The 15,430-nt window shown below is 41.2% G+C and overlaps 1 protein-coding gene across 1 annotated transcript in view; it reads left to right on the top strand.

Moving 5' to 3' along the window:
- XPO4 (exportin 4) overlaps nt 1-15,430 on the top strand; it is a 76,891-nt gene that overhangs the window by 20,892 nt on the left and 40,569 nt on the right. Inside the window, exons 3-4 of the mRNA XM_068671164.1 lie at nt 3,198-3,339; nt 3,599-3,737. Of these exons, the coding sequence (XP_068527265.1) occupies nt 3,198-3,339; nt 3,599-3,737 (281 nt within the window). The remainder of the gene's footprint in view (nt 1-3,197; nt 3,340-3,598; nt 3,738-15,430) is intronic.

Below are 15,430 nucleotides of genomic sequence, written 5' to 3'. Positions count from 1 at the left end.
CCTAAAATGATGTAATAGATGAAGCTTTCCTCTATTACATGCTTATTGTAATACTGTCTAATCTGTGGAGTTTGCAAAACTCGCTGTGGCAGGATTGCTTGATACTTCCCATTATACTGTTGGTTTACATATCTGCTGCTGCCAGCTCTTGTACTGGTGCTGAACTTTTCCATGGCAGGAATCTATTTCAGGTTGAATGTCTTAGTCACTGTTAACAGCACAGCTTTTTTCAAAAATTAATTGGAAAAGTTTCTGTCCACCTGATAGAAGTAACAGAGCATTGATTCAAAGTTTTGTAGTATTGTCTCTGTAGGGGAAGGAAAGGGCTAGGTAGGTATCACCTTTTATCAAAAATTCCTGGAAAACCTAGAAAAGTGTGGAAAAGAACACATGCAGCAGAGGAAGCAACTTTTAATTTAAAAGATTTGTCATGTGGAACAGAGATATAAGAATTAAGACATTTTTAATATCTAAAATGATTATTTTCATACTTTATTCATTCCACAGTGTTTTTTGTTATTTCAAAATTTTCTTGATTAGAGAAGTTTAATTCACGAATATCATAGTAGAAGGCCTGCAATATTAATACCATGTTTTTAAATTATGCTTTAATATATAGAGCAGGGAGTGGTTCCTTTCCTACACCCACTCGCAAACCAAAATTCTTTTTACAAACGAGTTCAAGGTTTTAGGATATTACACTAGTACTTTGTCTGGTCATGAAGGCTGTAACAACACTTATTGCTTTTAATTAGGACAACTCCCCCCCTCAATTTTTAAAGAATTTTAAGTGGGCAAGAGAACATATGTAAGTAACCTTGCTTGCAGAACATTTAGGTCTCTAATTAGCGATGAATTTGTCACTACTTAGAAGTAATGGAAATTTATGAAATATTCCTAGTGATATTATCTGTGCTAAGGGATATATCTCTGCGTCTTGTTGACAAAGAAAGGAACACAGTTTAGCATTATTAATGAAATATGTCTGCATTGAAAGTTCCATTTTTTCTTCTGAAATATAACTGGTTGGAAGGAATGTGAGCTTGGTTTTAATGCCTTTTGAATGTCTAGAAATAAAACATCTTTGAACTGCTCATTTCCTACCACCATTGTGAAACCAGTGAGTTTCCAGCTAGGGCAGTGTTTTGCTTGCAGTGGCTTCTCCAGTAGGCAGTTGAGATGCTAAGACCTGGAACAGAAAGATTTTTCCCCAGGGTTTTTGCTTCTTGAGTAAGCGTTCATACAGTGTGGACAGAAAGAACAGCTGATTGAAGTAATATGGGGAGGTAAGGATAGGTAGGAACCAGAAAGCAGATAGAGCTGGCTTTAAAAAAGAAACAGGAGAAAAGTGGTGAAGACGGAAACAGGAGCAGAAGATAGAGAGCGATAATAATGTTGATGAAAAGAGTGTTCATGAAAAGAGTGTATGAGCCACGCAGGGAGAGCAACTGAGATGATGAACATAATGAAAAGGAGAAGAGCCACCACTGCATGGTTTGTTTAGAAACCTGTAGTTGAACCCACAAAGCATGAGGCTCTACGTTCTTCTGCTGTAAGCTTATAGCTGTTAAATGTACTGGCAAAGCTTGTCCTGTCTTTCTTTAGTAACCTCATGTAGAGGATAATGGTGCTTTGACTAGTTATAGGCTTACACTGAATGCTGGAGGTCTGTACTGTTAATGATTGCAGTTGTGCATCTGTGGTACTTGACGCAAAAAAGAAATTCCATCCTCTTTTTTTTTTTTTAAACCAACATTCTCTTTTTGTATGAGCTTTGTGCAGTTTGAAAAAACAGAGACCTAGAAGTTAGAAAATGTTAGAATTAAAATTCCTGTGCAGATATAATTTGGCTTGTCTTTATGTATGTGTTGGACATACACATTAATCTTTTAATTAAGTGGTTACTTAGTTTTCAAATTAAGCCTAGTAGACCTAAAGGTGATTTATTTTTAATTTCAGCATGTTTACCTGGGTAGGGTTTAGATTTGAAGCCTGATTAAATTACTTAAAAACATTTTAGCAAATTGGATGCTATCTTGGTATAGAACTTGCATATAAAGGAATGCATATTATAGACTTATGTGTGTATATTCAGTGGAACAAAGTTTCTTTCGTAGTTGTTTAAAGCCCATCATCCCCTGACTGAGGCTTTCTTCAGCAAACACAGTTTTTCTGGCCCTGGCAGGTTGCGCTGCATAGCCCAAACTCCATTTCTGGCTCTGGAATTTTATTTCAGCTTTCGTATTTTATGTTTTTGCCACCCTGTGGCTATGCTTTTTCTGAATGCTTTTTCTGTTTTCTACAGACTCAAACTGTTTTGAAACTGTCTAGTGAAATGCTGCCTCCTATTTCTAAGTTAAAAATTTTAATAGCAAAGGATCAAAAAAAAGCCCCAAAACAAACAGGAAAAACCAACAAAGAAACCCCAACAAAACAGCCCTGTAGCTTTACATCATCAAGTTATGAATTACATTCAAATTCTGGGGCTTCTCTTTAAATTGTAGGATAAACAGTCACCATTTTCCATAACATTTTCTTCTAGTTTCTTTAGCCTATGTACAAAGCAATCAGATATTCCAGTAACAAGTAGTAAGAAGTTACATTTAGTAATGTAATTGTGACTACATCAAGATAAACATGGAAAATTAAACTTAGCGTGGAGAACCTTAAATACACCAGCCAGTAAAACTTTTTGATAATTAAACTCAAATGCTATCTTCAGGTGTGAGTTACTTCTTATTGCCATCCATAAAATGTGTGTCATTGTATGTACTGTTGCTTCCGAAAGCAAGCACTCAAATAATAGAGGACTCTTCATTTTGGCATAGCTGTCAATTTAATCGTATTTTAATGTACTGTGACTAAATCTGTCATCTATATTTTTTGTTCCACAGTTGTGTTAGCATTCTCATTCTTGATCCTGGGCCCAGTCTCCTGGTGTAGCCAGCTTTTCTTCCCCCAGGTCTCTTATACAATTGGGTTATTGATTATTTTTTTCCTCTTTTCAAGGAAAATTCTTTTTTACCTCTTTTTTACCTTACCTTTTTACCTCTTTTAAAGGTAAATTCTTTGTTTTCATAGTAACAACATTTAATAACTATTTAATAGTAAAGTCCATTATTTTTTGTTAGAAATATGTAGAAGATAAATACATGTATGTCTTTCAATACTCAAACTGCCTTTGTTTTTCCCCACAGAAACTAGTAAAGTGGATTATGTTCTTTTTCAAGCTGCTACAGCGATAATGGAAGCAGTTGTAAGAGAATGGATTCTGTTGGAAAAAACTAGCATCGAATCGTTGCGAACATTCCTTCTAACTTATGTCTTACAAAGGCCTAAGTAAGTATAAGAAAAAGTACTGCTGAATGTGTAGAACTCGGCATAGTCTTGGTTATGTTTGTGTTTCCAGGGATAGTGGTGGAAGACCATTACAGCAGTAATTTTTCTTCCAATTTCTTAACACTTAGTCAACTTGTGCAGAGTTGTCAGCTTGCCTTAATGTGTTCACACACAAGGTTTGACAAAGAAATGCATTTAAAACTTTGAGCATTGATTTCCAAAACTGTTTTCAAACCTATTTTTGCAATGTTGTTTACAGCCTTCAAAAGTACGTTCGGGAGCAGATTCTATTAGCAGTAGCGGTGATAGTGAAACGGGGATCATTAGACAAATCTATCGACTGCAAAAGCATTTTTCATGAAGTCAGCCAATTGATCAGCAGCGGTAACCCCACTGTGGTAAGTGTCTGTCCCTCTCCTCCCCCTTCAAAACTTCAGCAATCTGTATTAGTATAAAAGTTGTGTACTTAGTGATTATGAAATCTACTTTGTACACTTATACTTTACTTTTACTTATATAAAAATGAGAATTAGTACTGGCTATTCAATTTGTTTGATAGCCATTAGAATTGGATAGAGTTAGCTGATAGCTATTCAAGCAATTATTTACTAAATCTGAGATTTCTGAATAAAAATGTCTTGGGACTAGTAGTAGTATGTGTAGTTCTTTTAGTAGACACTATACCGTACTTTTTAGGGAATAGGCTTCTCTGAATAGCCACTTTACCTGCCACTAATGTGATAGGGTTTTTTTTTCTTGTTGGTTTCAGTGGGTTTCTTTAACAGCTTGACCTGAAATGGATTTTCCATTAGCTGGCAGGTTCATGGCACTGTCCCGTTTCCATCTGTGCAGTGCTGCACCCTCCTGTGGCTCAGCTGTTGCAATAGGCTACCAGGAGGCGGGTAGGTGGAGATAAAGGGGCGTGAGGAAGGAAAACAGGGAATGGAAACACAAAACTTATTCTAGATTTAATGTCATACTACTGGGGTAAGTGTTACCTTCCACATTGAGCTCAAAGTGGAAACAAGGTGTCCAATATCTATCTGTGCATTTAGTGAAATTCCGTTTGCTATGCCAGGAGATATGTTTAGAATAGGTCATAATAGAGGCATGTAACTAGAGATTAAAGAGAGGTGATTTTTCTCCTACCAATTGCAAATCAAAGATTATGTGGATCTGTGCTGAAATCTTTAACTGAAGCTTTTCTCAGAAAAGTCAGGCCCCGAAGGAACTGACTCTTGTGCGTTTAGAGCAGCAGCTATGCTAGTTGTGAACAGCAAATGTTTAACTCTGAAAAATTTGATCAAAGTGTACTACAAGTAATGCAGCTCATGTCATGCTCCTAAAAATAGTGCGTCACCTCTGAGCACAGCCCATATCCCTCCAGGGTATGGAAATTTCAGTTACGTTTTTAAACCTGACTTTCACCGTTACTTACCTTAATGAGAACACTTCAGCGTTTTGGTTGCGTATAATTTGGATAGAGTGGGTATTTTTTTAGAAGAACAATGCTTAGTTCGTGCTTTCTTCCAGTGAATGTAGTTTTATTTTTTAAATGGAGTTACAACTGAGGATTTCAAAAGCTTTTTGCGTGCCTCCGTGTGTGCTTATGTAGCTTATATGACCTTTCCAAAAGATACGAGTAAGGAGTAAATCAAAACTCTGGATGTTCATAGAGAAGTCATCTCTGAGTTACCTCTTGCACAGAGCTGCTCCTGGAGCTGTATTCTGTGCATGCATTAATGTACAGGCACGCAGAGACTGCCAGCTGGAAGCACGTCACCCCAGGCTTGCTGCAGAGCTCAGTGCATCACAGTTGGGCTCCAGCTGGGGCAAGGGGCAGGATTTTACTCTCCTCTTCTCCAAGCGCCATTTGCTGCCACCGTGCAGAGACCAAGTTTCCCCTTACCCACCCCTTTCACAAACAATACTTTCTCCATAGTTTTTCCAAAGTATTTGTACTCAAGGTTTAGGAAGGATATTAAAAATGTCTCGATTATAGAATATCTTCTCTTCCAGTATGCTAATACAACTAGAAAAAAGTGACACGTGATGCTGTTGGAACATGTTTTCCATAAAGCACAGTAAGTTTTGACAGGCTAGTAGTAAACTTGTGCTCCCATGTACTTTAGGGGGCTTTATGCTGTAAAATACTGTATTTTGTGTAGTAATAAATATTTGTTCTTACAAATGGTCTTGTCTTACAAGACTGCTGCAAGAGAATTCCTAGTGCTGGCACAGTTTCAGGTGACCCAAGACTTGGCATGTTTAAGACACAATAAGAAGCAGTAATAATGTTGTGTGGTTTAGCCTAGGACCTGTTACAGCTAAACTCTTTTAGTCATGTCCTTGCTGTGATGTGCTGTGCGCTTTTGCCTCCAGCATTATACTCTCAAGTTTCTGGAGTCCATCACACCTTTGTGACTCCCAGTTCTCTCTCAGGCCTCCTCGTCCATTTCTGCATCCTTTCCAGACTTCTGCACCCCACTTTCCTCTGATCTACTGCCCATCCATTTGCATCTTCCCATCCGAGGTTCAGTCCAGCAGCTGCAGAAATAATGTGGGGTCAGCAGCAGGTCATTTTGTGTTTGGAAGTGTTTAAAGCTTTCAGGTGTGTCTCTTAGCCATTGACAGTGGCTTTCTACAGGTGATCCTACAGCTAAATCAGGCTTATTGTGGAACAAGGAAAGGCTGGATGGGAAAATGTTGAAAAAAAGGTTGTGTTTTGTCACTACAGCAGGGAAAAGAAAACACTTTTTGGTCTATTTAGAAAAGGAACGTAAAGAACCTGGGACTAAATGTGCAGGAAAGGGCTGGCTTAAGCTGAAGATGTAATTACTTAACTTCCAAAGCAGTTGGGAATTGGGAGGGTCCTTTTTAAAAAAGCAAAGTGGTCTCTTGCTTTCTTCCTGCCTGTTTTCTCATCTGTGTGGGCTGTGGAGCTACCTGCTCCTTTATTTTAGGAGCCTGAAGTAGGTCCTTAATGTTTTCCACTCCCTGCAAACATCTGTCCAGTTCCTGCCAGACACCTGTACTAGTTCCATAACGTCTGGGGACTTTTCAGTAAGATGTTGACAGGGTCAAGTCCTGAATGTAGGTGTAAAGACGGCAGTGAATGCAGATTCTACTCTCATCTGTGTTTGGGTCCTTTTTCTTCTCAAGGGCTGGTTAAAAATATCTTTAAAACGATGTGTTTTCAGGATGGACCTTGAAGGCACGTCAGGTAATTTCGGAAACTGATGTGTGAGCAAGACTGCTGAGAATGAAAACTGGAAGAGATCAGAAGGGACAGAAGGAGAGGAACAGCGATGAGAGGGAGAAAGTGGGCAGGAGATTAAAAAGCTGGCTTTAGTATCGAGTAATCTGTTAATAGTGGAACACTATGTCCTTGTCAAGGAAATACCAGGGTGTTAAGGAGAGGCAACACTACAGGGATAGGAAGGATGTGTGGTTAGAGCCAGGGTTTGGACCCGGAGCATTGGCTCCTGCTGTTGGTTCTCCGCAGTACAGACCTTTATGGGTCCTATGGAAGAGACCCCTGTCTGAGCAGGGAAAGCAGAGTACAGAGGATCTGTCTGCCTGCTAATTTATAAACAACTTCTGGTAGTAAACCTCTGGGGGGAGGAGGATTAGCTTTGGAGTTTCTATTTCTGTTCTTTCTTGGCTCTTCCTAGAGCATCCATACAAGCAACCCTGCTCAAGGACAGGCTGTAAGCTCCCTCCAATAGCAGTTTCAGCATCTCATTTCAAAGTCTTCATCTCTGGGGGACAGAGTAGGTGCAGAGTAGGACAGAGTAGACTGGCAGTAGGCACAGTGTCACGAGCCAATCTGGAAATGCTAAATACATGTTTTCTGTCACTGCTTTTGACGAACTGTGTGGGCCAAGTTCTTCTCAACTATAAATACCTTCAATTTCGTGGCCTTTTCTGTTTGTGTTAGAGTATTGTGCTTTTGCGTAGCTGATGGATAGATTTCATTTGTTCTTCATTCCTGCCAGGACAGGAATCCTGGCAGCTAAGGTAACCAGTTCCCAGGAGCAGGAACCGGTCTGCATGCAGACACAATCAGATGGACTTTGTCTGCACTAGGATGTGGATTCTTCCAGAACATGGGTAGGCGGATGCAGACATGGTCCAACTGCTGCAGACCTGACACAGGACTGGGAAGCCTCAGAAGCAGTGTTTTTTGGATCTAGAAAGCATAAAGTAGGATGTATCCTACTATGCAGCTCCGTACCTGAACCCTTATTTTGTCTGTATATGAAAAAGTTGTCCAGGCTTGCTGGAAGAACTCTGCAATCCTAACAGTTGCTTCTGTCTTAAGATTTACAAATATATTAGTCTGTTTGCTGATGTTCACAGTTGGGCTAGAGAAGAGATTGAGATGTTCCAGGTTACCTAAAACTGCTTGGGAATTTGATGTGGATCTCATGTGAACAGTGGGAAATGTGAATAAACAGAACTCTGGGCATTTATCTTCATTGAAATATATGGCTATCGCTTCAAGGCTCAGAAAGGTGGAGTTACTCAGCCTAAAGAAGAGAAGGCTCTGGGGAGACCTTACGGTGGCCTTCCAGTACATGCAGGGGGGAATACAGAGAAGATTTAGAGGAAAGGTTGGACATGATTTTAGTGAGTGATATTGGTGGTGGGGGGATGTTTGGACCAGATGATTTTGGAGGTCTTTTCCAATCTTAATGATTCTGTGATTCACAGAATCACAGAATTTTCTAGGTTGGAAGAGACCTCAAGATCATCGAGTCCAACCTCTGACCTAAAACTAACAGTCCCCACTAAACCATATCCCTAAGCTCTACATCTAAACGTCTTTTGAAGACTTCCAGGGATGGTGACTCCACCACCTCCCTGGGCAGCCCGTTCCAATGCCTCACAACCCTTTCAGTAAAGAAATTCTTCCTAACATCTAACCTAAAACTCCCCTGGCGTAACTTTAGCCCATTCCCCCTCGTCCTGTCACCAGGCACATGGGAGAACAGGCCAACCCCCACCTCGCTACAGCCTCCTTTAATGTACTTATACAGAGCAATAAGGTCACCCCTGAGCCTCCTCTTCTCTAGGCTGAACAAGCCCAGCTCCTTCAGCCGCTCCTCGTAGGACTTGCTCTCCAGGCCCCTCACCAGCTTCGTCGCCCTTCTTTGGACCCGCTCAAGCACCTCGATGTCCTTCTTGTAGCGAGGGGCCCAAAACTGAACACAGTACTCGAGGTGCGGCCTCACCAGAGCCGAGTACAGGGGGACGATCACCTCCCTAGCCCTGCTGGTCACAGTGTTTCTGATACAAGCCAGGATGCCGTTGGCCTTCTTGGCCACCAGAGCACACTGCTGGCTCATATTCAGCTGACTGTCCACCATCACTCCCAGGTCCTTCTCTGCCTGGCAGCTCTCCAACCATTCCTCTCCCAGCCTGTAGTTCTGCTTGGGGTTATTGCGCCCCAGGTGCAGGACCCGGCACTTGGCCTTGTTGAACTTCATACAGTTGACCTCAGCCCATCGGTGCAGCCTATATATACGTCTTGTCAGGGAGTGGAGTGATAGGACAAGGAGTAACAGTTTGAACCTAAAAAAAGGCTAGGTTTAGATTAGATACAAGGAAGAAATTCTTAACTAAGGGGGTGGTGAGGCCCTGGCACAGGCTGCCCAGAGAAGCTGTGGATGCCCCATCCCTGGAGGTGCTCAAGGCCAGGCTGGATGGGGCTTTGGGCAGCCTGGGCTGGTGGGAGGTGTCCCTGCTTATGGCAGGGGGCTGGGACTGGGTGGGCTTTAAGGTCCTTTCCAACCCAAACCTTTCTATGATTCTGTGCAACTAATCGGTCAATAATAATGGCTGACTAGATGACTAGTTATGTTTGTTTAGCATTTATGGGACTTATTTCTGTTCTTTAAGGGGAATTTTACTCCTGGACCCCTGTCTAGCTGTTGCTGTCTAATGTGGTAGGGTAAGAGCCGGAGAGGCTCCAGCTCTCAACTTCTACATTTTGAGAATTTTGACAAAACCTTTTATGTTACTTCCCCCTCACACACAGGCCTTGTCTCTACCCTCAGCTATATATTCTGGTCCAAAAAAAATGACTACCTTTTCCTGTGCACCTTACTGCCCTTAAAACATACTGAGTTTAAAAAACAGATGGTGAATGAGGATATTTAAGCTGTTTCCTTCACTTTCACATGTGGCCTGTAAAGGCCTAAGCTCAGGTGTTAAAAATTGTTTGGGGAATTCTAGGGATCCAAAAACTACTCCAAGTACAAGGTTAAAACTGCAAAAGAGCTTTAAAATACAAGTATTTTTCAATACTTGTATTAACCAGAGTGCTTTTTAAAGCTTTCAGATTTCTATTTTAAAAGAAAGCCTATTTTGTCAGAGAAAAAAATACAGTACTCCAGCTTAGTTGCTTAATAACTTTAATATTGCAAATTCACAGCTCCCAGTATTATCATTTACAACAGAGCTACGGTTTCAAAGACAGGGTTGGAAAGTGAGGAGCCACGATCCAGAGGAGAGCTGTGTGCTCCCTGTTCTGGGAATGGTTTCCAAGGCTCCATTTCCTGAATTTGGCCATCTCATGAGATGTGCAAGGAGGCCCTTGGATGTAGATTAGGTAAGGAAGAAACAATACCTTCCCATGTGTTAGAACTATATATTTATTTCTTGTAGTACTGTGGTGACATGCAAATAAGCAGGCTTCAGGCGAAGAGCCTCTTTAAGAAGTTTATTGACCCTGTCTGCTCGATCTTTATTCCCTCTCGGGGGCACTGCCTTTCTAAGTACATACATAGGCAGACAGTTTATTACTGAACGTAACAGCAACCAGGTTTCTCCCTCCTAGCCCCTTTTCTTTTTACTTTTTATTATTTTTAAAAAGCAGATCTGCTCTGGAGCACAGCCATATAGCACAGGTCACTTGGCACACCTTGACAGTATGGCAGGCCCAGGGGGCCGAGGCCAGGAATGAGTACTGGGAAAAGCAGAGAGAGAACGGACTCCTGCCTGCCAAAGAGCACTTGCCAGGAGCATGACCTGCCAAAACTAAATATACATCATCCTCTAATTCTAATGCTGGGTAATACCCATGGCAAGCCGCATGGTTAGTCTTACTACTTGATATTTTGAATTTAATTGAGGGTCTTGGATTTGTTCATGCAACTACTGTAGGAGAGGAGATCCAGCTGGTGCTTTTCAGACAAGAACCTGGAGGAAGGATATGTTGCCTCCAGATAAATAGCTTTCAGACCTTCATTTTTTTTTTACAAGGTTACTTTTTTCCCACCTCCCAGTTTCTGCTTCAAATCAGAGAGAAACAGAAAAGGACGTTTTGCACCCCAAGCTTGAGCAAACTCAGCCTGGACCGACCTCTTCCTCAATCGTTAGAGGCTGCTACTTTCCTTCTCTCTTTGGCTAAAGTGCACATATTTCACATGCCACAAGATCATCTTCCTGTGGCCCCCAGTGATTTACAGGGGAATTGGTTTCCTCTTTCCCAGCTCAGCCCTGGGTGGTTGCCTTGCATGGTTGGTCTGCTTCCCCCAAGAAGCAGAAGCCCTGCTGTAGGCACGGCGCGTTAGCCCAGCGCCGCTCATCTGTCGTGGTGGAGAAGGAGTGGGGAGGAAAGGGGTGCTCTGCCCAGCCTGTCTGTTACTGCTGACAGCACAAATCTGCAGCTGTGGGTCCTATTCCTATCGTACTGTCCCTGCTCCACAGCTTCTTTTTCCACCAGTTGGCTCATTTGGGAAGGATAAAATAGATGAAGTCCAGTGGGTTCTTCTGGTGCTTGCCTATATTCAGAATATATTCCAATGGTTTGTTCTTTGTTTGGGAGCTACAGCTTCAGCTCTTCTTCAGCTCCTATTTTTTTTGTTTGTTTTTAATTTCCTCCATTGCAATCCTATTTATTACAGGTTGAAAAGCTGGAGCGACCCCCAGTTACTCTGTGCGCATAATGGTATTTTGGTCTTGTCACCATCCTGTTAACTGTTACCTTTGCATTTGGAGACGCAGCTTATGTTTTGGGGATTTACATTCCCTGAAAATGTTAGGCAACATTTTCCTTATTCAGGAAAGTTAGGGAAGAAGCCTGTTACCTCCTTTATAAAGGAAGCCTTGCTTTAAACAATTTCTTTGGTAAAACTGCATTCGATGCATTCTCACCACAGAATTCTGTCACCTACAAACAGCACCACAAATTCTGCCTCTGAGCAGATCTACTGTCCTACTCTTCCTGCTTTCACACAAATTAAAACTAGCTGATTTAGGGGTGTTATTGAATGCTTCTTGGTGTTTCCCTTTGGTTTCAGTAACAGTATGTTATAAGAATTGAGACAAAGTCCTTTAAGTACACATTCGGGCTGGCAATGATTTAATGTAACAGGGTAGATCTTATTTGCTCTGCACATGTGAGATCTTTAGTATTTTAAATATATTTGCTCCCTTTTTCTGTAGATACAAATGACGTTGCATAGTACGTGGGAATGTGGGGCAGTTGCTCGTAGTTCATTTTTTGTAGAGAAATGAGTGATCAAATCAAGCCTCTTGACAGCCTGAATTTCAGAACAGGGGAAAGATTTTTGGGGGTGTCGTTTTCTGCTTTGTCTGTTGGCTTTTCTGCCTTGGAGCTGGTGTACCACATGTCCATTTTTTCCTAAGCCGCGTTTGAACTCTTCTTCCTTTCAGATGCTTTGTAACCTAACTACCCGCAAATGAAGCAGTTCACTTATTCCATGGGCAGTCCAGGCACAAGTGTGAAATCCCTTCAAACGTTATGGCTTCAGCTTTTGTTATAGGGGACATTCCTTTTGCAGGAATAAGTTGCATTTTCCTAATGCATCTGAGTTTTATGAACTATGAATAAATGTTTGCTGTTAAAAGGGTGCGTGGCCCTCCCGTAGTGTCTGTGTTTTATTTAAAAAGAAACCCACTAAAACGATGTCACTACTGGGTGTCTGATTGCCAAGTTAATCTCTTATCACAAGTCCCATTGATCTTCTGTTTGAGCAGCTGAGAGTCTATTTTATGTATAGCGATCTTTCATAAAGTTTATTCCTGGTAATAAAGCTAACTGGGGAGAGTGCCAAGCTATTCTCAGAGGCAGTCCGCTCTTGACAAGAGAGGTATTTTATTTTGTTAGATGGGGTTATTGTTTGGGCATGTACTGGTGGCAGAACTAGTGAAATCGCTAGCAAGTGAGGCAAGCCACGTTCAGAGGTGTACTCTTACTGGTATGAAGTTAATGGCATTACTGGGCAATAGACACTCGGGGCTGACTTTTAATATGATGCCCGGCATCACGTGCATTTTCTACTTATTACTGTATGGTATTATTAAATTGGATTGTTCTTCTCCTCAGTGGCATGGCAGAAAACCTTTAAAAAATTTAATACTTCGCATGTGTCAAGCGTATTCAGTTTCATTTCGTTAAAGGAAGCGATTTCATTTCACAGAGCACAACTGTGTTTCTATGAATTTGTGTCGCTTTTCAGGTTTTTGGAATCTTTCTTCTAATACCACAGCAATTTGTTTTGAGATTCTTTGTACCAAATATGTGTAAATTTGAAAAATATATTTCAAAATTTTAGTTGCTAACCTATAGTGAAATTACTCTTCTTCGCAAAGAGTAATTTCAGTCCCTCTGCTCTTGCCTGTAATCTGTGTAAACTTTCTTCCTTCTAGAAAGCCAGTGTCTGGCAATCTCCTCTGCCTGTTGTTGAGGTAGATTTTAAATTTTAGGCCACAGTCTTTCCTCTGGCCTCCTGCTGCTGCTCTGGTGGCCTGGGTATCCCGACACTCTTACAGCTCCTCACAGGTGAAAGGGGCAGGGGCAGGTAGTGACACAAGGGCACATACGTGCCCCTGGAGTCCACAGCTCCAGGATGAGGAGGGAACAGGAAGGGCTTGCACACCAGGAATCAAAATACCACACGGCAGGAGATGGTGGGGTGCTGGGAATGCAGCAGGAGGGAAAAGTTTTGGGGAGCGAGGGAGGATGGAGGGCTGCAGAGTGTCCTGGTGTTTGCTGTGAGCGAGGCTACCGAAAGGAATAAAGTGTGTAGATCTCCAGTAACATGCTGCTTTTCCTCCCTCCATGCTCAGAGCAGTTACCGAGATCAGAACTACCTGAAATACCTGTTGCTGAGATCAGTGGTCATGTCTCCAGCTTTTGCATCGGGCTCGAAGCAGGTTCCCTCAGAAACAGTTTTTTTTTCTTTTTTTTCTTTTTTTTTTAGTTTAGGGAGCCACTGCTCTTTACATCCTTGAGGAGCTTTCTTCATCATGAATACTAAAATTTATCTTTCCTTTTAAATTTCTCCTTGAAATCAGGAGAAACTTGCATCCAGAATGCAATTTGTTCATGCTTTAATGTGTTTACTATTTGAACAGAAGGGCTAAGTGGTTATATATTGTATAAACAAAGTAGAGAAAGCAAAAGAAGATGTCAATTTCAGCTGATACTAAATATTTCTAGTCACACTGGGAACAAATAATTTTTCCATTTGTTCCTTATCTGTTGTTCTAACCCATTTATTGTTCTAGTAATTGGCAACCAGCCGCCAGGGATGGCTGGTCTGCATCACTGCCCTGCTTGTCCCGTGCTGCTCCGAATGGCAGCATGCTGAGGAGGTCTCCTGGCGAAGCAGTTTTAGCAGCACAACCACTGATACTGTGTGGTAATCGTGGAGCATCAAACTCTGGGGATCTGTGATTACAACTACTGGTGCTCTTAATTTTCAGCTCTGAGAGGCAGTGATGTATCAGTGAGTTTGCAATTCAAGTATAAATTCAAGTCTGTATTATTTAGAGAGCTGTGGGAGATGTCTGCATCTCCTGGCAGAGAATGGAAACGGGCAGTGTTCTTTGGAAACTTCTACATTATTCCTTTAAAAACATGTATTCTTATCTGAAGCATTGCTCTAGAGCTTAACTTCATTGCTTTTCTCTTTTTTTTTTTTTGAGGGGGGTGGAGGGGATGGGTTGTGTGCGGGTTTTTTTGTTTGTTTTTGTCAGGTTAATTCTTTTCATATGGAACTCTTAATGTTGGACTTGAAACTCAGTGTTAGCCTAAATTTTTATATCAGCTCAACTTTGGGCTTCTTGCAAATTTAAATAATTCATTGCAGAAATAGCTTACCCAGAAATTTGGAAATAAAATACTGAAATGTTTGAGCTAGTCAGGAGTACTCTCAATCTTGTATAGAACTGACAAAATTGCATTTCTGCCGGAGCAAATTAAAGTGTGATGCTTTTCACTGGCAAACTGTTGCTTTTATCATGAGTGACTGGATGACAAATAGCCTGCTTGAAATAGCCTACTGGAAATAAATAGTTATTTCCTTAAAATGGAAAAATTTAGATTTAGCAACTGATCAGCAATATGCTGGCCTGCTGTACAGCTTGATTGTGTAGTAGAAAAGAACACCCATATGTTATCAGGAAGCTGCTATGTTTGATCTGTCTGGGACTTATTTAGCAAGTAAGAATGTTAATTTAGTGTATACTAGCTAAGATAACTAGTTGTCTGGGGGGTCAAGGTACTGACTTCAGAGGCATTTCTGAACAAAGATGTTGCAGTTGGTGGGTGGATGGCACTGCTCTCAGCTGTTGTATGAGCTTGCATAAATAGTATCATCTCCACTTTAATCTTTCGGGTGTTCAGAGGTAGTGTGCATATTTCTGTTTAACCCCTGGACACTTGCTGGCATGCATGACCCTTTAACAATTCCTATCCCTCTGTCCATCCCTGGCACCTTGGCTCCGAACGGTCTAGGAGTATAGCCAGTGATCTTCAAGTTTTTTGTTAAGAGTCTGTCTAACAAAAAGTGTTTTAATTTCATTGGTATATACTTTCTATTGTGTTTGTTACATTAGAATATGGCACACTTCTGATGTACTTTTTACATCCCCATTATACAGCATTAAGTTTCTTTTGTGTTTAATAATCAGTTACGGGAATTTATTAAAACTGGTGATGATGGTTACTGGACTTTGGCATCAGGAAAAAAGCTTTTTTTATTTCAAAAATAGCAACTATGACTGGAAAAGTGTTTCATAAAGAAAAGTTGGCTTTTAAATTGTGTTTTATCAT

Source organism: Anas acuta, chromosome 1, assembly GCF_963932015.1.
Source record: "Anas acuta chromosome 1, bAnaAcu1.1, whole genome shotgun sequence".
NCBI lineage: Eukaryota > Metazoa > Chordata > Aves > Anseriformes > Anatidae > Anas > Anas acuta.
Note: the sequence above shows the minus strand (reverse complement) of the source record. Positions and strands in the feature narration are given on the sequence as shown.